Source organism: Salvelinus fontinalis, chromosome 3 (assembly GCF_029448725.1).
Source record: "Salvelinus fontinalis isolate EN_2023a chromosome 3, ASM2944872v1, whole genome shotgun sequence".
In the NCBI taxonomy this organism is placed as follows: Eukaryota; Metazoa; Chordata; class Actinopteri; order Salmoniformes; family Salmonidae; genus Salvelinus; species Salvelinus fontinalis.
The window spans coordinates 23,204,666-23,225,606 of record NC_074667.1 but is presented as its reverse complement, the minus strand read 5'-3'; the positions used below and the strand labels follow the sequence as shown (position 1 = coordinate 23,225,606).

General features: G+C 43.6%; 1 protein-coding gene across 6 annotated transcripts in view; it reads left to right on the top strand.

Moving 5' to 3' along the window:
- Positions 1-20,941, top strand: part of LOC129841257 (tensin-2-like) — a 78,736-nt gene that overhangs the window by 30,129 nt on the left and 27,666 nt on the right. For 5 of the 6 annotated variants that reach the window (XR_008757301.1, XM_055909464.1, XM_055909449.1 and 2 more), the window contains 10 exons: positions 12,957-13,006; positions 15,150-15,333; positions 16,482-16,532; positions 16,710-16,832; positions 16,958-17,022; positions 17,143-17,226; positions 17,390-17,505; positions 18,382-18,442; positions 18,694-18,769; positions 19,072-19,201. Coding sequence is in view for 5 of the 6 variants with exons in the window: in XM_055909464.1 (XP_055765439.1) it covers positions 12,957-13,006; positions 15,150-15,333; positions 16,482-16,532; positions 16,710-16,832; positions 16,958-17,022; positions 17,143-17,226; positions 17,390-17,505; positions 18,382-18,442; positions 18,694-18,769; positions 19,072-19,201 (940 nt within the window). In the remaining variant the exon portion in view is untranslated. The remainder of the gene's footprint in view (positions 1-12,956; positions 13,007-15,149; positions 15,334-16,481; positions 16,533-16,709; positions 16,833-16,957; positions 17,023-17,142; positions 17,227-17,389; positions 17,506-18,381; positions 18,443-18,693; positions 18,770-19,071; positions 19,202-20,941) is intronic. The other variant, XM_055909458.1, reaches the window with a different exon arrangement.

The following is a 20,941-nucleotide window of genomic DNA, read 5'->3' as shown; positions in this document are numbered from 1 at the left end:
AAACAGCTATTACCCCCAAGCCATAGACTCCTGAACTTCTAATCAAATGGCTACCCAGACTATTTGCATTGCCCCCACCCTTAATTCTACGCTGTTGCTATGCTCTGTTTATTATCTATGCATAGTCACTTTAATAACTCTACCTACATGTACATATTACATCAGTTACCTCGACTAACCAGTGCCCCTGCACATTGACTCTGGACCGGTACTCCCTGTATATAGCTTCGCTATTGTTATTTTACAGCTGCTCTTTAATTATTTGTTACTTTTATTTCTTATTTTAAGGTATTTTTTCATAACTGCATTGTAGGTTAAGGGCAAGTAAGTAAGCATTTCACTAAGGTCTACCTACACCTGTTGTATTCGGAGCATGTGACAAATAACATTTTATTTTATGTTTTGGGTATGCTTGTAATTATTAAGGACTAAAGAGTTTTTCAGGATAAAAAAAAAGAAACAGAATGGAGCTAAACACAGGCAAAATCCTATTGGAAAACGTGGTTGACTGCTTTCCACCAGACACTGGGAAATGATTTCACCTTTCAACAGGACAATAACCTAAAACACAAGTCCAAAACTACACTGGAGTTGCTTACCAAGAAGACAGTGAATGTTCCTGAGTGGCTGAGTTAGTTTGACTAAAATCTACTTGAAAGTCTATGGCAAGACCTGAAAATGGTTGTCTAACAATGATCCAACAACCAATTTGACAACCAACCCGGGTGTGAAAAGCTCTTAGTGACTTACCCAGAAAGACTCACAGCTGTAATAGCTGCCAAAGGTGCTTATAAAAATTATTGACTCAGGGATGTGAATACTTATGTAAATTAGATATATCTGTATTTCATTTTTAATAAATGTACAAACATTTCTAAAAACATGTTTTCACTTTGTCATTATGGGGTATTGTGTGTAGAGGGGTGAGAAAAATAATCCATGTAATCATCCATTTTGAATTCAGACTAACACAATAAAATGTGAAATAAGTCAAGGAGTAAGAACACTTTCTGGCAGTGTATAATGGATAAAATATATTTTTCCCCTCATCATTCTACACACAATACCCCATAATGACAAAGGCAAAAATGGTTAATAAAAAGAAAAAGCTGAAATATCACATTTACAAAAGTATTCAGACCCTTTACTCGGTACTTTGTTGAAGCACCTTTGGTAGCGATTACAGCCTCGAGTCTTCTTGGGTATGACACTACAAGCTTGGCACACCTGTATTTGGGGAGTTTACATACAATTGGCCCAGCGTCGTCCGAGTTTGGCTGGGTTAGGCCGTCATTGTAAATAAGAATTTGTTCTTAACTGACTTGACTAGTTAAATAAAGGTTCAATTAAAAAAAATATCCTCGGACATGTTGGATGGGGAGCGTCGCTGCACAACTTTTTTCAGGTCTCTCCAGATATGTTCGATCGGGTTCAAGTCCGGACTCTGGCTGGGCCACTCAAGGACAGTCATAGACTTGTCCCAAAGGCACTGCTGCGTTGTCTTGGCTGTGTGCTTAGGGTCGTTGTCCTGTTGGAAGGTGAACCTTCTGAGCACAGGTCCTGAGCACTCCTGTCCTGATCACTGAGCAGGTTTTCATCAATGATCTCTCTGTACTTTGCTCTGTTCATCTTTCCCTCGATCCTGACTAGTCTCTCAGTCCCTACTGCTGAAAAACATCCACACAGCATGATGCTGCCACCCATGCTTCACCATAGGGATGGTGCCAGGTTTCCTCCAGACTTGGCATTCAGGCCAAACAATTCAATCTTGGTTTCATCAGACCAGAGAATGTTGTTTCTCATGGGCTGAGAGTTTTTAGGTGCCGTTTTGTCAAACTCCAAGCGGGCTGTCCTGTGCCTTTTACTGAGGAGAGCCTTCCGTCTGGTCACTCTACAATACAGGCCTGATTGGTGGAGTGCTGCAGAGATAGTTGTCCTTCTGGAAGGTTTTCCCATCTCCACATAGGAACTCTGGAGCTCTGTCAGAGTGACCATCAGGTTCTTGGTCACCTCCCTGACCAAGGCCCTTCTCCCCCAATTGCTCAGTTTGGCCGGGCGGCCAGCTCTAGAAAGATACTTGGTGTTTCCAAACTTCTTCCAATTAAGAATGGAGGAGGCCACTGTGTTCTTGGGGACCGTCAATGCTGCAGAAATGTTTTGGTACCCTTCCCCAGATATGTGCTTCGACACAATCCTGTCTTGGAGCGCTATGGACAAAACAAATCACATTTTATTGGTCACAAACACATATTTAGCAGATGTTATTGCGGGTGTAGCGAAATGCTTGTGTTCCTAGCTCCAACAGTGCATTTGTATCTAACAATTAACAACAATACATACAAATCTAAAAGTAAAATAAATATATAAATATTAGATTGAGCAATGTCGTAGTGGCATTGACTAAAATACAGTTGAATAGAATACAGTATATACAGATGAGATGAGTAAAGCAATATCTAAACAATATTTAAACCTTGTTAAAGTGACTAGTGTTCCATTATTCAAGTGGCCAGTGATTCCAAGTCTATGTATATATCACAGCAGCCTCTATTGTGCTACCATATATCGCTAGCCGGGTGGAAGGACTTCCTGTGACATCCGGTGCTGTAGGTGTCCTGGAGGGTAGGTAGTTTTCCCCCGGTGGTGCGTTGGGCAGACTGCACCACCCTCTGGAGAGCCCTGCGGTTGCAAGCGGTGCAGTTGCCGTGCCAGGCAGTGATACAGCCCGACAGGATGTTCTCAATTGTGCATCTGTAAAGGTTTGTGAGGGTTTTAGGGGCCAAGCCATATTTCTTCAGCCTCCTGAGGTTGAAGAGGCGCTGTTGCGCCTTCTTCACCACACTGTCTGTGTGGGTGGACAATTTCAGATTGTCAGTGATGTGTACGCCGAGGAACTTTAAGCTTTCCACCTTTTCCACTGCATTCCCATCGATGTGGATAGGCAAGTGCTCCCTCTGCTGTTTCCTGAAGTCTGAAATCCGCAGCTTTTTTTGTTGACGTTGAGTGAGAGGTTATTTTTCTGCCACCACTCTCCCAGGGCCCTCACCTCCTCCCTGTAAGCTGTCTCATCTCATCATTGTTGGTTATCAGGCCTACTACTGTTGTGTCGTCTGCAAACTTGATTGAATTGGAGGCGTGCGTGACCACACAGTCATGAATGAACAGGGAGTAGAGGAGGAGGCTAAGCACGGACACTTGTGGGGCCCCTGTGTTGAGGATCAGCGAAGTGGAGGTGTTTCCTACCTTCACCACCTGGGGCCGGCTCGTCAGGAAGTCCAGGACCCAGTTGCTCAGTGCGGGGTTCAGACCCAGGGCCCGGAGCTTAATGATGAGCTTGGAGGGTACTATAGGGTTGAAGGCTGAGCTATCGTCAATTAACAGCATTCTTACATAGGTATTCCCCGTGTCCAGATGGGATAGGGCAGTGTCTGTGGATCTATTGGGGCGGTAAGCAAATTGAAGTGGGTCTAGGTTGTGAGTTAAGGTAGAGGTGATATGATCTTAATAATGACAGAAGTGAGTGCTATGGGGCTATAGTCATTTAGTTCAGTTACCTTTGCTTTCTTGGGTACAGGAACAATGGTGGACATCTTGAAGCACGTGGGGACAGCAGACTGGGAGAGGGAGAGATTGAATATGTCCGTAAACACTCCAGTCAGCTTGTCTGCGCATGCTCTTGGGACGCGCCTAGGAGTGCCGTCTGGGTCGGCAGCCTTACGAGCGGTTCACATGCTTAAATGTCCTACGTCGGCCATGGAGAAGGAGAGCCCACAGTCCTTGGTAGTCGGCCGCGTCGGTGGCATTGTGTTATCCTCAAAGTGGTTAAAGGTGTTTAGCTTGTCCGGAAGCAAGATGTTAGTGTCCGTGATGTGGCTGGTTTTCCCTTTGTAGTCCGTGATTGTCTGTAGACGCTGCCACATACGTCTCGTGTCTAAGCCGTTGAATTGCAACTCCACTTTGTCTCTGTTCTGACGTTTTGCCTATTTGATTGCCTTACAAAGGGAATAACTACACTGTTTGTATTCGGGTATATTCCCTATCACCTTGCCATGATTAAATGTGGTGGTCCGCGCTTTCAGATTTGCGCGAATGCTGCCATCTATCCACAGTTTCTGGTTGGGTAGGTTTCAATAGCCACAGTGGGTACAACATCTCCTATACACTTCCTGATAAACTCAATCACCGTATCCGTGTGTTCGTCAATGTTATTCTCAGAGGCTACCCGGATCATATCCCCGTCCGTGTGATCAAAACAATCTAGATGCATGGATTCCGATTTGGTCAGACCAGTGTTGAATAGACCTTAGCAGATATACTTCCGGTTTCAGTTTCTGCCTTTTAGGAAGGGAAGATCAAAAGGGAGTTTTGTCAAATTTTCCCGAAGGGAGGGCCTTGTAGGCATTTCGAAAAGTTGAGTAGCAGTGGTCCAATGTTTTTCTAGCGCGGGTACTACAGGCAATGTGTTGGTAGAACTTCGGTAACGTTTTCCTCAAATTTGCTTTGTTAAAATCCCCAGCTACAATAAATGCGGCCTCAGGATATGTAGTTTCCAGTTTGCATGAAGTTCTTTGAGGGCCGTCGCGGTATCGGCTTGAGGGGGAATATACACGGCTGTGACTATGACCGAAGAGAATTCTCTTTGGAGGTAATACGGTCGGCATTTGATTGTGAGGTATTCTGGGTTTTTGCTCTGACGTGCTCTGTCAACTGTGGGACCTTATATAGACAAGTTTGTGCCTTTCGAAATGATGTCCAATCAATTGAATTTACCACAGGTGGACTCCAAGTTGCAGAAACATCTCAAGGATACAAAAATGTATAAACCTGTTTTGGCTTTGTCATTATGAGGTATTGTGTGTAGATTGATGAGGGGAAAAAATTATTTAATTTATTTTAAAATAAGGCTGTAACGTAAAACAAAATGGGGGGAAAGTCAAGGTGTCTGAATACTTTTCGAATGCACTGTATACATCTCTATATATCTATCTCCATATCCTCTTTTGCGTTCTCTCTCTCTCTCTTCCCCTCCATCTCTCTGTCCATCCCTCACTCCCTGTCCCCCTCCCTGTTCTTGGTTCTGGTCTTCTCTTTCTGACTCCGTTTTAGTTTCATATCAGCCCTCTTCACATTTTTCCCTGACATGTTTTCATTCCAGTCATCTGCATTGTGTCTAAAACTAAGATTAGATTTAGTCTAATTTATCACAAAATGTCAGAGATGAGTTTACATGGGTATAATATCATTCCCCTGTGCTCAGTTAGGGTCAGTATGTTACTGTGGCTGCTTTGTACTGTACATTGTGGTCCACTGATATTGGCGTGTGTGCAGTAGTCTGTAAAACAACAGCGCTTAACCATATGGTATTGATTTCTTAAAACTGGTACACAGCTTATGTGCGTGTGACTGAGGCCTCTTCATTCCACACTCACAAGGACACACACACAGAAGAAAACACACACACACAAAGATGCATAGACGAAGACTGTACACACATGAACATACACTCAGTGGCCAGTTGATTAGGTACGCATCCCGTTCACGAAAATGGTTCTCTGCTACAGACAGTGAGTCACGTGGCAGTGGCTAGCTATATAAAGCAGGCAGACAGGCATTGAGGCATTCAGATACTGTTTGATTGAATGTTAGAATGGGCAATTAGGGTGATTAGGGTTTACCAAGAATGATGCAATCTAGTCAGTGGGTATCCTGTGGGCAAAAACAGCTTGTTGATGGAGAATGGCAAGAATCGTGCAAGCTAACAGGTTGCCCACAAACAGGCAAATAACAGCGCAGTACAACAGGGGTGTGCAGAACGGCATCTGAACGCACAACTCGTCGGCCCTTGTCACGGATGGGCTATTGCAGCAGACGACCACCCTGGGTTCCACTCCTATCAGCTAAAAAATAAGAAGAAGCGGCTCCAGTGGGCACGCGATCACCAACACTGGACAACTGAGGAGTGGAAAAACATTGCCTGGTCCGACGATTCCCAGTTCCTGTTGTGACATGCTGATGGCAGAGTCAGGATTTGGCTTAAGCAGCATGAATCCATGGCCCCATTCTGCCTGGTGTCAACGGGACAGGCTGGTGGCGGTGGTGTAATGGTGTGGGGAATGTTTTCCTGGTGCACGTTAGGTCCCTTGAGATCAATTGAGCAACGTTTGAATGCCACACCTTGTAGAATTCAGGCTGTTCTGGAGGCAAAAGGGGGTCCGACTTAGGAACTAGATGAGTGTACCTAATAAACTGGTGTTGTGTGTGTGTCTGTGTGGGACAGTGTGCATTTTGTGCTTGGGTGCTTTTGTAAATGTAAATTGGCTTGCGTTTTCTATCTTCACATTTGTTCATAAGTATATGGAATGAAGAGGAGGCCTTTGTGCATTCAGTAAACGCCTGTCTAATTGCCAGCTTGGGAGGGAGATGTAATCTGGTGTTTATTTTGGCCCTGCTCTACCCCTGTACTCCCCCCTCCCTCCCTTTCTCAGATGAGGGATGGTGTGACTGTGTACACTCTAGTTGTAACAATAAACAGATCGAATGGAAAGATGTTAATAGATTGTTAGTCATAAACAGTCTAAACAAGTGTGAAATACCAAACAGAATCAACTATGACATAAGGGCTGTCATTCTCTCCAATGTGTGCAGTGCGCAATTGCTCACTTACTGCGCCTCATTCATTGAACATCGATGATTACATACATTCTGTATTATCACATGTTGTGAAGTATAGTATATGGCACATTTCAGTGTATGACTACAAAGCAGTTTAGACAGATTCATTTCTGCCTCTCTGGGACATGTTGATGCAGTTTGTATATCCGTGCAGTGCATATATGTGTGTGTGACAGTCTGGCGTCATGCCTCACTGGTCTGTCATGTGGAAGGGGAAATATGTGATGACAGCATGACTGCAGCAGTATTTCCTGTCCAGCTGTTGAGCGAGAGAGAGACCCTTTACAGCAGTGGTCGCCAACCTTTTCTGAGTCAAAATCCAAGCCGAGATTTACCACTCAGGTTTATTTTTAAACATGACTTAAAAAACGTAAGCCTTAATAGTTCTATAGCAATGAGGCTTGTGCAGAAGGCTATGGGCCCAATACATTATCACTGCATATTGGCTATGCTTGAATTGCCCTGTCTGTTGTTCTACTCAGACAATTAAAAAAAATATACGTTTGAGCTATATGGTCACACTGGTAATGGATCATTTGTTTTATTACTTGTGAGGCACAGTTGAGTGAGCATAATTAGCTGATGGCCTGCACCTGATGGTCAGTCAGAGGGAGGGAGGGAAAGAGCAGCGGCGATAGCTTTGATGCTACCAAGAGTTTTTACGTTGTGCTGTGTAAAAACTGTCTTGGTTGCATCAAAGCTAACAGTGTCTGCCTCTCACCCGACCAGTGAGCGGAGCAAGAGTGGAGCGAGGAGTAGAGCGTGCCCAATTTGACTGGAGCGTGGAGCGAGATTCCCAAAGGCTGGAGCTACGGCCTTCTCGCTCGTTCCCCAGCATGCATTTGTAGTCTACTTGTGTGCTGCTATAGCCCCTTGCTTTAGCTACTGTCATGGAGTTTGCTAAATATTTTCATAAAGAAACTGATAAAACAAGCGGATGCTAAATCAAGGTGACTTACAAAGAGCAAGAGCAAGAAAGTGAGTGTGGTGATGTAGTGTCCACAACAAAAAAATCATTGTGGAATCTGAAGAGACACTTATCCCAAAATCAAAAATCAATCGTACTTACTACATATACTTACTACACATGCTAAATGAATGGAACGAGGTGGGTAGAAAAGTATTTATAAACAAAAAATCTTCTCTTAAATGTGTTGTTCATTATCGTTCTATTATCTATACAATAGGCCATAATTGATTTTGGCCCAATAGGCCTGGCATATTCCAACGTTCAAAGAGTTTTCAGTTTTGATTAAGTTATTTTGCCTAAAAACCTTCAGGCCTACCTATAGAAAAATAAAAAAACAAATATGCATCTGCCCATTCTGTCAAGAGTGTGCAAAATGATTTTTAGAGTCCCAAGTGGCTCTGCGAGTGTGGAGAGGACATTCTCCGCTGCTGACCTGCTCTCCACGCACCATCGCATGAGCCTGAAGCCACAGACTGGCCAAACTCGCGTTTCTAAAAATGAATTCTAAAAATGAATTCAAAGGTACTAATAAGTATTTTTTCATTAAATTTGAATTGAATTCTAAGCCTATATGCACAATTATTGGACTATAATGATTTAATTTAACGAAATGTTTAAATACTGAGCGCTTTATGTCCATACAGCCTATTGTGTCGCACTCGCAAATGCTTCACAATGTATTTCTTTGAAATAATATAGCCCAAATAATTCATTTTCCGTCTGGCTCCTGACCTATTTAGTGTTTATATGCTGTTTAATATCACATGTAGCCTGTTTGAAATGTTTGCTTCTTACCTTTTCATGTTTATTCCAATACTTTTCATTCAAATCCATATGATTTGGTTTCAATATTTAAAAACCAATTGGTAGTCCAGGTAGTCACAAAAATAAACTCAGCAAAAAAATAAACGTCCCTTTTTCAGGACCCTGTCTTTCAAAGATAATTCGTAAATATCCTAATAACTTCACAGATCTTCATTGTAAAGGATTTAAACACTCATGCTTGTTCAATAAACCACAAACAATTAATGAACATGCACCTGTGGAACGGTCGTTAAGGCACTAACAGCTTACAGACAGTAGGCAATTAAGGTCACAGTTATGAAAACTTAGGACACTAACAAGGCCTTTCTACTGACACAGAAAGAAAGATGCCCAGGGTCCCTGCTCATCTGCGTGGATGTGCCTTAGGCATGCTGCAAGGAGGCATGAGGACTGCAGATGTGGCCAGGGCAATAAATTGCAATGTCCATACGGTGAGACGCCTAAGACGGCGCTATAGGGAGACAGGACGGACAGCTGATCGTCCTCGCAGTGGCAAACCATGTGTAACAACACCTGCACAGGATTGGTACATCCGAACATCACTCCTGCGGGACAGGTACAGGATGGCAACAACAACTGCCCGAGTTACACAAAGAACACACAATCCATCCATCAGTGCTCAGACTGTCCGCAATAGGCTGAGAGGCTGAACTGAGGGCTTGTAGGCCTGTTGTAAAGCAGGTCCTCACCAGACGTCACCGGCAACAACGTTGCCTATGGGCACAAACCCACCGTTGCTAGACCAGACCAGACAGGACTGGCAAAAAGTGCTCTTCACTGACGAGTCGCGGTTTTGTCTCACCAGGGGTGATGGTCGGATTCGCGTTTATCGTCAAAGGAATGAGCGTTACACCGAGGCCTGTACTCTGGAGCAGGATCGATTTGGAGGTGGAGGGTCCATCGTGGTCTGGGGCGGTGTGTCACAGCATCATCGGACTGAGCTTGTTGTCATTGTAGGCAATCTGGTACCCTTCCTGCAGGCTCATCCTGACATGACCCTCCAGCATGCCAATGCCACCACGCACAGAACGAGCAGTATGGCTAATTTCCTGCAAGACAGGAATGTCAGTGTTCTGCCGTGGCCAGTGAAGAGCACTGATGTCAATCCCATTGAGCACGTCTGGGACCTGTTTTATTGGAGGGTGAGGGCTAGGGACATTCCCCTCAGAAATGTCCGGGATCTTGCAGGTGCCTTGGTGGAAGAGTGGGCTAACATCTCACAGCAAGAACTGGCAAATCTGGTGCAGTCCATGAGGAGGAGATGCACTGCAGTACTTAATGCAGCTGGTGGCCACACCAGATACTGACTGTTACTTTTTTTAAATTGTATTTATTTAACCTTTAACTAGGCAAGTCAGTTGAGAACAAATTCTTATTTACAATAACGGCCTACACCGGCCAAACTCAGACGACGCTGGGCCAATTGTGCTCCGCCCTATGGGAGTCCCAATCACAGCCGGTTGTGATACAGTCTGGATTCGAACCAGGTTGGCTGTAGTGATGCCTCTAGCTGAGATGCAGTGCCTTAGACCTATTGGTAGACCTATTGGTGCACGTGATATGCTCGCTGGGCCTGCCGGGTAGGTGGAGTTCTAACATCAGACACATGAAATGGTTAAACATGGGAACACTTTGCCGCTAGAACTCCTGAAGGAACTGCACCTACCGCTATTAGCGTGAAACGAATGAAAAAATAGGAAAGCAAGGCTTTTTAGTTGTTGTATTTACAGAAATGTTTGCTGATCGACTAGGAATGCGATCGACCGGTTGGTGACCACTGCTTTACAGACATCGAACACCACTACAGTAATGTGTCGTAAGTGACATTTGATAACCTTCAGACAATTTTAATAAGTGCCGCATCTGTACCTTTTCAGACAGCAGATTTCTGCTACGGCATAGAATGTTCTGTACTGTTTCCCTGACGACAATACATGTTGCTTATTGATGTGCTGTGTTGTGTGTATGCAGTTTATGGTAGTGATGGATGTTAGTCCCGCTTCAGAAGCGACATTCCTTTACAGACAAGAAAAATGCTTGTTCACTGGCTCCAGAGAAGGTTTTGTGTCGGCATTTAAAAAGCCATAGTGTACCCTAACATGTTGACCAGACTGGACACGTCGCAAAATAAATTTAGAAATCCATGTTATTCAATTATTGCACCCACACTGCTTGCGCGCGCCAATGAGCATCTGCGACGCCAAGGGCTAAAATAGAAGTCGTTCCTATTTCTGACGCAGATCGCACTGAAAGTAATCTCCTCATTGTTTTATAGAAGCAGGTACCCACGTGCCATCTCCTCATTGGTTATACCCACGTGGGTGACAAAGACGAACTTTGTTGCCAGTTGTCGTGGTAATACAATGAAAGTTTAGATGCGATCAGCATATAAGTTCAAAGATGAAAAAGCCTGGAAGGAGGAGAGATGACTAGAAACGATTCGGTTGACCGTTTTATGTGTGGATTAATTGTCGGAGTAGAGGTCCTTGTGCATTTCAGGTAAAATAACAACTCAATGTTTATATGCCAGGACAAATTAGCTAGCAACAGCAAGCTAGCTAAATAGGACAAATTAACGTTAGCTAGCAAGTGGAAGCTAGCTAGCTAAATTGCAATACATGTTTTTAATGCTTTTCGACCTGTCCCCAAATTAATGTCATTGGTTCAGAGTTTGTTTTGATATTTTAACCTGCGTGTCGTGATCGCGTTTGTTGTGGGGGGCAAAAATACATTTATGCACGATAGCGCACGCGCGCAGCCGGTTTGGGTTCCGTGTTAAGGACAAACATGCCTTAACTAAGGCTCTTTCGAGGTGGCACATTCCACATGTCTGAAAAGGGTAAGAAAGAGTTAAAAAAATTAACAGCAGCTGCTGAAAACAATTGCTCCTACAAATATTTAAATGTACATGTTTTACATTGAAAAGAAAAGAAAGGAAAACTGCAAGACTGAATGGGAGACAAAACAAGCAACAAAAGAAGAAAATATGTTTGGAAGAATTCTATTTTTATCAAATTGTGAAGTTAGCTTAGCTAGATGGATTGTTTACCCATTGCTAAGCAGTTGCTAGTGCTCTCCAAAAAGAAGCTAGCTAGTTAACTCCAAAATAGCTAGCTAACAGCACAATATATAATACAAAATAAGGACATCAAAGTAAAACAGTTCTCTAAAGACACCAGAGACAAATAATACAAGAAAAGTTAGGCTTCTGTTGCAACATTGTAGCCAACATATCCAGTGTTGCTATGGGAATTGTTTACCCACCAGACATCCAGATAGAGAAAGCTAAGAAAATTTTTGATGATGGGACACAGCCATGAATGCCTGTTTGGAGATTTTACCAGCTGCAAAGCAGAGCAAATGTTATATTTAACATCAAATGAGTGCACATATGGAAAAGGGACATTTGCAACCATTTCCCTTTCACAAAAAAGAGGCATCAGCCAAGGCTGTCATCAACATTTTTATAAAAGCAAACCAGATTAACGCATATCAAATAGTCTATACAATAATGGAACTGTATTGATACAAGCCTCCAGGCTTTTGAGAATGTGTTTGCTACCCTAAAAGTAGAAGCTGAGGAAAAAGTAAAGGAGGGAGATGATAGAGAAGAGCAGGCCCCAACACCCTCAATAGCCTTTGTGACCCAGCAAGAAGCCCTCAGTGTCCCTCTACCTACCTCACCTGCAGCAGACACAGCCAAGAGCACACCAAGAACACCTGCCATGCAATGTTTCCACAACACCCTCTCTCTAGTCGAAGCAGAGGTCATAGAGCACAGAGAGAACAAGCTTTGAGGATGACATTGTCCAGAAACTAAAAGAAGCAATGAAACAGTACAAGGAGAGCAGAGCATCTATTGCTAAATAAGAAAGCAAAATGGACAAACTGGGCTGCAATTGCAATTCACCTTCCAACAGTACATCGACCCTAAGCACACAGCCAAGACAATGCAGGAGTGGCTTGGGGACAATACTCAATGTCCTTGAGTGGCCCAGCCAGAGCCCGGACTTGAACCCGATCGAACATCTCTGGAGAGACCTGAAAAAAACTGTGCAGCGACGCTCCCCATCCAACCTGACAGATCTTGAGAGGATCTGCAGAGACAAATGGCAGAAACTCCCCAAATACAGGGGTGCCAAGCTTGTAGCGTCATACCCAAGAAGACTCGAGGCTGTACTCTCTGCCAAAGGTGCTTCAACAAAGTACTGAGTGAAGGGTCTGAATAATTATGTAAATGTGATATTTCCGTTGAATTTTTTACATTTCTTATCCTGTTTTGGCTTGTCATTATGGAGTATTGTGTGTAGAATGATGGGGGGGGGGGGACTATTTAATACATTTTAGAATACGGCTATAAGGTAACAAAGTGGAAAAAGTGAAAATGTCTGAATACTTTCCAAATGCGCACTGTATCATTCTTATTTCTATGGTTTGAACTCTGTACAAAGTTAGTAATGTGTCCTCTCTCTTTATGCCTCTTTCTCAGCAGGGGTCCACTAAGTCCCTGTCCCATAAGAAGAGGATCTTCCTTCCCAGGTACCAAATGCTTTTTATACTCTGTAGTAAAGGACTTGATTCAATCAATAGCAGATAGTGATAAATGAGGCGAGTGATATAATCAGGGGTAAAAGTTGTCTGCCTCTCCGACAGATTTCCATCATATGGGCGTTTTCAGCTTCAAACAGAAGCATGTCTGTTCTACGAAATAAATTCCCAAATAATTGTGTACTGAAATAAATACATATCTGTTACATTGTGTGCACTGCACTGACATGCATGATTTATGCTGACACTCCGATGTTCAGCTGAAGGGAACTAAATATTATATAACACGCACCACTAGGGCGCTCAACTCAAACAGTGGTGTAGCCTACTGTAGCTACTAGCAAAGTAATTAGTTAGGATGTAACTTTCCAGTGCTGCTATTTTTGTAATGTTATTAAAACAAGATCAGACAACCCCATAGTTTTATTGGTCGCATACACATATTTAGCAGATGTGTTTGTGGGTGTAGCGAAATGCTTGTGTTCCTAGCTCCAACAGTGCAGTAATATCTGACGATACACAACAATACACACAGCTAAAAAACATGTAAAATGTAATTAAGAAATATTGAAATATTTGGACAAGCAATGTCAGAGTGCATTCAGAAAGTATTCAGACCCCTTCCATTTTTTCCACGTTTTGTTACGTTACAACCCTATTCTAAAAGGGATTAAAAAAAAAAAAAAATCATCAATCTAAACACAATACCAGGGCCTCCCGGGTGGCGCAGTGGTCTAAGGCACTGCAGTGTTAGCTGTGCCACCAGAGATTCTGGGTTCAATGTCCTTGAGTGGGCCAGGCAGAGCCCGAACTTGAACCCGATCGAACATCTCTGGAGAGACCTGAAAATAGCTGTGCAGCCACGCTCCACATCCAACCTGACAGGGCTTGAGAGGATCAGTAGAGAAGAATGGGAGAAACTCCCCAAATACAGGTTTGCCAGGCATACCCCTAAAGACTCGAGGCTGTAATCACTGCCAAAGGTGCTTCAACAAAGTACGGAGTAAAGGGTCTGAATACTTACGTAAATGTGATATTTCAGTTAAAAATGTAGTTTGAACTTGTTTTTGCTTTGTCATTATGGGGTATTGTGTGTAGATTGATGGGGGGAAACAATTTTATAATAAGGCTGTAAATTAACAAAATGTGAAAAAAGTGAAGGGGTCTGAATACTTCCCGGATGCATTGTATTTGTATTTATTAGGGATCCCCATTAGCTTCTGCAAGGCAGCACTCCAAGCAGTTTAGTCACCACAACTTGCTCAATTTCCACATCATTCATTATGAGACGTAGTTGAGGTTTAGGGTTTAGTGAATGATTTATCCCAAATACAATACTTTTAGTTTTGTAAATATTTAGGACTAGCTTATTCTTTGCTACCCATTCCGATACTAACTGCAGCTCTTTGTTAAGTGTTGCTGTCATTTCTGTCGCTGTAGCAGCTGACGTGTATAGTGTTGAGTCATCCGCATACATAGACACACTGACCTTACTCAAAGCCAGTGGCATGTCGTTAGTAAAGTTTGAAAAAGCAAGGGGCCTAAACAGCTACCCTGGGGAATTCCTGATTCGACCTGGATTATGTTTGAGAGGCTTCCATTAAAGAACACCCTCTGTGTTCTGTAAGACAAGTAACTCTTTATCCACATTTTAGCAGGTGGTGTAAAGCCATAACACATACGTCTTTCCAGCAGCAGACTATGATGTCAAAAGCTGCACTGAAGTCTAACAAGACAGCCCCCACAATATTTATTTTATCAATCAGTCATTTGTGTAAGTGCTGTGCTTGTTGAGTATCCTTCCCTATAAGCGTGCTGAAAGGCAGTTGTCAATTTGTTTACTGTGAAATAGTATCTGAGCTACCAGTAGCTCAGTAGCCTATCGTAGCAGTAGCCTATCGTATTGGCACTATAGCGGAGAGCATCGTCCATATCCCCGGTGAGTGCGCATATTCACTGTCTGTCATTGGGTGAGTCCGTGCTCCTGGAAAGTTTTTTGGGGACAATAATTTCCTCCTCCAGGGTAGATGGACATCATAGTCTACAATATGTTTCCTATTTTCATAGGCCTTGATTAGATGGTTGCATTCAAATCTCTCTCTCTCTCTCTCATCTCTCCCTCTCTCTCCTCCAGGAGTAAGAGTGGGGAGTGTGCGATGGAGAGAGTGATGGCGAGGCACTATGACTTTGACCTCACCTACATCACCGAGAGGATCATCTCTGTTTTCTTCCTGCCCGATCTGGAAGAACAATGTTACCGCGGCAACTTACAGGAAGTGGCTGCCATGCTCAAGTCCAAACACCAAGACAAGTTCCTGGTGAGTTGGGGGGGAATGAGTACCGTACTTGGAAAAAGGCAATTCACACGTCCAAAATGTGAACGTTCAGGCACCAAACATAACAAAGTAGACCGAAACAGGTAAAAACTACCTGGGGATTTGTCCAATGAGAAACACAATTTTTTATTTTCCGTTACAAAACGTTTTAAAACGTTTTCCATTGCGTGTGCTAATGTACTTTTTCCATTGCATGTACTAATGTACATGACTTTGGTGCTGGGTACATCAATCGATACATACGACTAACAAGAAGCCTGCATATTATTGTGGCTACCAAAGGTTAGTTAATTGTCGGTCAGCCAGGGGTGGGACGACATAACCTTCGAGGTTCGATGTACAGTAGCTGCAGGCTGTTGCTCCAGCCAAGCAGTAACACACCTAATTCAACTTACAACTAATCATAGTCCTCAATCAAGGCTTTGAGTTTTAAAATTAGGTTACTGCTGGGCTGGAACAAAAGCCTGCACCCACACTGGCCCTCGCAAGTTAAGGTTGTCCACATCTGGGCACATATTCATGGAGTGTCTCAGAGTAGGATTGCTGATCTAGGATCCGGGCCCCCTTGTCCATGTAATCTTATTCATTATGATCCAAAAAGCAAAACTGATCCTAGATCAGCACTCACTGCTCAGCACTCACTGAGTGCTGAGTGCTCAGCACTCACTGAGTATGGACCCTGGTTTGAATGGAGATGAAAGGAGACAATTTGTTGAATGATGCCATCAAAAAAAAAAAAATCTGTTGCCAAGGCTTGTTTCTCCCCTAAATGTTTATAAAACCGAAACAAAGATGTTTGTTCGCGGTCCGTGAACAACGGTGTTTTCTATCATAACGATTACTAACCATTGAGCTTGCGCCATCTTCCATTACTCTTTCATATAGTTAGCAAGTGACGATTGCTCATTCTTAAGGCGGAGTTGGGTATATTAACTATGTTACTTTATGGTGTTATAAAGAAGCAATACAAACAGTATATTGTTTTTTTGTAACAAAAGGTCATTGTTTTGTTCCACCCAGCACTATGTCAGACAACTTGCGGTCAATGTTGAGACAACGGTGTGTGGTGGTTACTGGGTGTGACATTGTTGATTTCCCCTTCTCTTTGCCTCAACGTCTGCTTCTCCCAGCTCTTAAACCTGTCTGAGAAGCGTCATGACATAACCAGACTCAACCCCAAGGTAGGATGACCACCATAGAGATGCAATATAATTGTGCAATATTCCTGTAATTGAGTGTGTGAGGACCGCTCTCCAGAGTGCCACTAGTATAGCGCTCTCAAATCCTGGTTCCAATCACTGCTTCCCATAGAAGGTTTATCCAGAGATGGATAACTTCACTGTGTGTGCCAAACTCAGGTTGAAGACTTTGGTTGGCCAGACCTGCACGCCCCACCCCTGGATAAGATCTGTGCCATGTGTAAGGCCATGGAGACCTGGCTCACCTCTGACCCCGGCAACGTGGTCGTCCTGCACTGCAAGGTCAGGGGAGAGGCGCTACTGTTGCGTTGCTGCTGTTTGCATTGTTTGTATTGTATGTTCTGTTCAAATATGTCCAGTTGGCCTACACAGCTCTCTTTTTTCTTTCCTCCTCTTCTCTCTCACAGGGAAACAAGGGGAGAACGGGGGTCATCGTGGCGGCCTACATGCACTACAGCAAGATCTCCGCAGGGTATGTGATGACTGTGTGCGCGGGCGTTTGTGTGCACATGCATTACTGTCAGTCGTGTTGATGCCGTACGTGGGTACACTTGTACAGAGAGTTCTTGATGCTATGTTTGTGTCTATGCAGGGTGGACCAGGCCCTGACGACTCTGGCCATGAGGAAGTTCTGTGAAGATAAAGTGTCCTCCTCGCTTCAGCCCTCTCAAAACAGGCAGGAGAATCGCTATTTTTTTTATGTCATGCCACTTTTATGTCATGCCATTTTCCCAACTTTTCTCCTCCTTGTATGTTGCAGCTAGGTTGTCACCTGTTTGAGTATGCACATCCCTCTTAATTCTAAACGCCCCAATCTCTCTCTCTCTTCTCCTCCCCAGGTATATCTACTACTTTGGGGGTCTGCTGTCGGGGGCGATCAGGATGAACAGCAGACCTCTGTTCCTCCACCAGGTCCTCATCCCCAGCCTGCCCAACTTCCAGGCAGCAGGAGGAGGTCAGTGTCCTCCTGTACAATGTGATGTAGCAGTGTACACTACACTGTTAAATCTGTGTTGTTTCAACTCAAAGATAACTTACCACGATGCCTTCCTGTTCAAGGTGAAACAGAAAATGTTAAGATGGAAAGGAGGAAGTCCGTGTGTGGCTATGAAATGAGTTGGAACTTGTTAGTTTACTACTGTTAAAGGCGTCAGCATGCTTCAGTTCGGCCGAGCCGAACGAGTGTTCTTACATACTCCCGTAAAAGACCTTTGCTTGAAAAATAGCACTGTTAGTCCATTTTGAGACGCTGTAGCCAGTATACACTTCCTCAAAATAGTCTGAATTAATCTAAGAGTAAGAAACTCAAGAGATCTGTCATTCATTTTGACAGTTTTGCCGAGGTGATGTTAGTCGTGCAATTTTACATCCAACTAAGATGTTGGGTGCATTATTTCTCAACAAAAAAAATGTGCATGAACTTGTCGTCTCTCACTGGATGACAACAAAGACTTTATTGAAGAATCCCTACTGTTAAACAAATAACCGACGATGGGGTGTTGAATTCGGCTACCGACTTCGGCAAGAATTTTTTTTGTGCTGGAAAAACCCTTACCGAAGTCCAAAACTAACAAAAACTTTAATAAATGTTGTCATAATATATGCACTATCTCTTCCGAACTGTTCCGGCTGGGAACCATGCGTACGCCTTAAGGAGTACTAACATTAGTATTTTTAGAATTTGCAAAATACAATTCCTTTCACTTCAAACCACTTTGGGGGGATAGATTACCTCCACTTCTTTTTTTTTTTGACCTCACATCAGCATAATCTTTCTCTCCCTGCTCTCTCTCCTTTCCTTCATTCCTACACCTACTCGCTTTCTGTGCAGGTTACTATCCTTTCCTGAAGATCTACCAGTCTCTACAGCTGGTCTACACATCAGGCATCTAGTGAGTTAATTATGTTGTTAATACCATATGGTCAGTATATTTTTCACTGTGCTCCCTTTCCACCTTCAGACACAGTAGGTACTTGGGTACCTTTGTTGGGACTTTATTTATATGTGTTACCGCCTGTGTTTACATGTGTGCTGGTCTGTGTTTATTCCAACTGAACATTGTTTGCCTGTGTTTTACTACCTTGAGGTGTGTTTTACAGATGATCGAATGTGTTTTGACTATGTTCACGTCTCTCTGTGTAGCGACCCCCAGGGCTCCAGTGCGAGAAAGCTGTGTGTGACACTTGAGCCGGCGCTACTGCTGAAGGGGGACATCGTGGTGAGTGTTAAACAAAATGGACAACACTGCAACTAGTCATCACTCCTCTCCGTCTTCATCTACCAGTCCCTTCTCCTTTTCTCTTTGACCCTTTCAACAGTTCGTATCTGTAAAGCTTCAGCCATGGATCCACTTTCAGGCAAATTATCCTCCATGTTGCCACCAAATATTCCATGACAATAACGTCATTTGAACTAGAATGTGATTGCCTAAGTCCTACGTCTCAAACACAGTGTCTGTGTAAATAATAGTGTGGCCACTTAATTGCTCTCTGTGTTTCTCTTCCTTGTCTCTTTCTCCAGGTGAAGTGCTATCACCGGCGGCCGCGTGGCTCAGAGAGGGAGGCGGTGTTCAGGCTGCAGTTCCACACCTGTACGGTGCACGGAGCTCAGCTGTGGTTCGGCAAGGGAGAGCTGGACCTGGCCTGTGCAGGTAGGTAACAGGGGTTGGATTAGTCAGCAGTATACCACCCAGAATCCCACTGCTGGCTTTCCTCTGAAGGTAAGCAGGCTTGGTCCTGGTCTGTCCCTGGATGGAAGACCAGATGCTTCAGGAAGTGGTGTTGGGGGGCCAGTAAGAGGCCATCTTTCCTCTGGTCTAAAAACAAAAGATACCAATACCCCAGGGCAGTGATTGGGGACATTGCCCTGTGTAGGGTGCCGTCTTTCGGATGGGACATTAAACAGGTGTCTTGACTCTCTGTGGTCACTAAAGATCCAATGGCACTTATTGTAAGTGTAGGGTGTCCTGGCTAAATTCCCAATCTGGCCCTCATACCAACATGGCCACTTAATCATCACCAGCTTCCAATTGGCTCATTCATCTCCCTTCCTCTCCCCTGTAACTATTCCCCAGGTTGTTGCTGCAAATAAGAATGTGGTCTCAGTCATCTTACCTGGTAAAATAAGATTTAAATAAAAGTAAATAAAATAAGAGGGGAACGTCTGGTAGTTTAGAGAGAAGGGAATGGTTGTGTTTCAGGACGAAGTGTAATCGCTCATTATCCGAAGCAGTCAGACAGACAAGCGCACATTCTCACTAGCTCGCACGCTCACACAGACACACCCACACAGAAATCTGACTCAGAAAATGCCAAATTTGTATGATTACATTATTTAACAAATATTTTCTAATAGCATATTGCCATAAAAATTAACAATGTATCAGCAAACGTATACCTACCAAAATTCTAACTTATACCTCAGAAGCAGAGAGGAAGCCCATCTCCACTGCCAACTCCAACACTCCCGGTATGGCCTCCAGTTTCTCCATCTCCTCATCAGAAAAGAGCCACTGCTCGTCAAAGCTCCCATGTTGCCTCTTCCACTACTACTTCGTCCTCAGTCAGACAAGGCCTGTCTCTTCTGTGTCACTAGGTGCATGTCGGCCTCTCTCCAAGTCAGGCCTCTACATCAGCTCCCTGTAGTAGAAGGATTGAAGCTGTCAAAAGTGCTCGTAAAAGCACTGGATGTTGAACTGGAGTATGTGGATACCGCTGAAGTCGGAAGTTTACGTACGCCATAGCCAAATACATTTAAACAAATTTTTTCACAAATCATGACATTTCATCCTTGTAAGAATTCCCTGTCTTAGGTCAGTTAGGATCACCACTTTATTTTAAGAATGTGAAATGTCAGAATAATAGTAGAGTGATTTATTTCAGCTTTTATATCTTTCATCACATTCCCAGTGGGTCAGAAGTTTACATAGACTCAATTAGTATTTGGTAGCATTGCCTTTAAATTGTTTAACATGGGTCAAACATTTCAGGTAGCCTTCCACATGCTTCCCACAATAAGTTGGGTGAATTTTGGCCCATTCCTCCTGACAGAGCTGGTGTAACTGAATCAGGTTTGTAGGCCTCCTTGTTCACACATGCTTTTTCAGTTCTGCCCACAAATGTTCTATAGGATTGAGGTCAGGGCTTTGTGATGGCCACTCCAATACCTTGACTTTGTGGTCCTTAAGCCATTTTGCCACAACTTTGTAAGTATGCTTGGGGTCATTGTCCATTTGGAAGACCCATTTGCGACCAAGCTTTAACTTCCTGACTGATGTCTTGAGATGTTGCTTCAATATATCCACATCATTTTCCTGCCTCATGATGCCATCTATTTTGTGAAGTGCACCAGTCCCTCCTGCAGCAAAGCACCCCCACAACATGATGCAGCC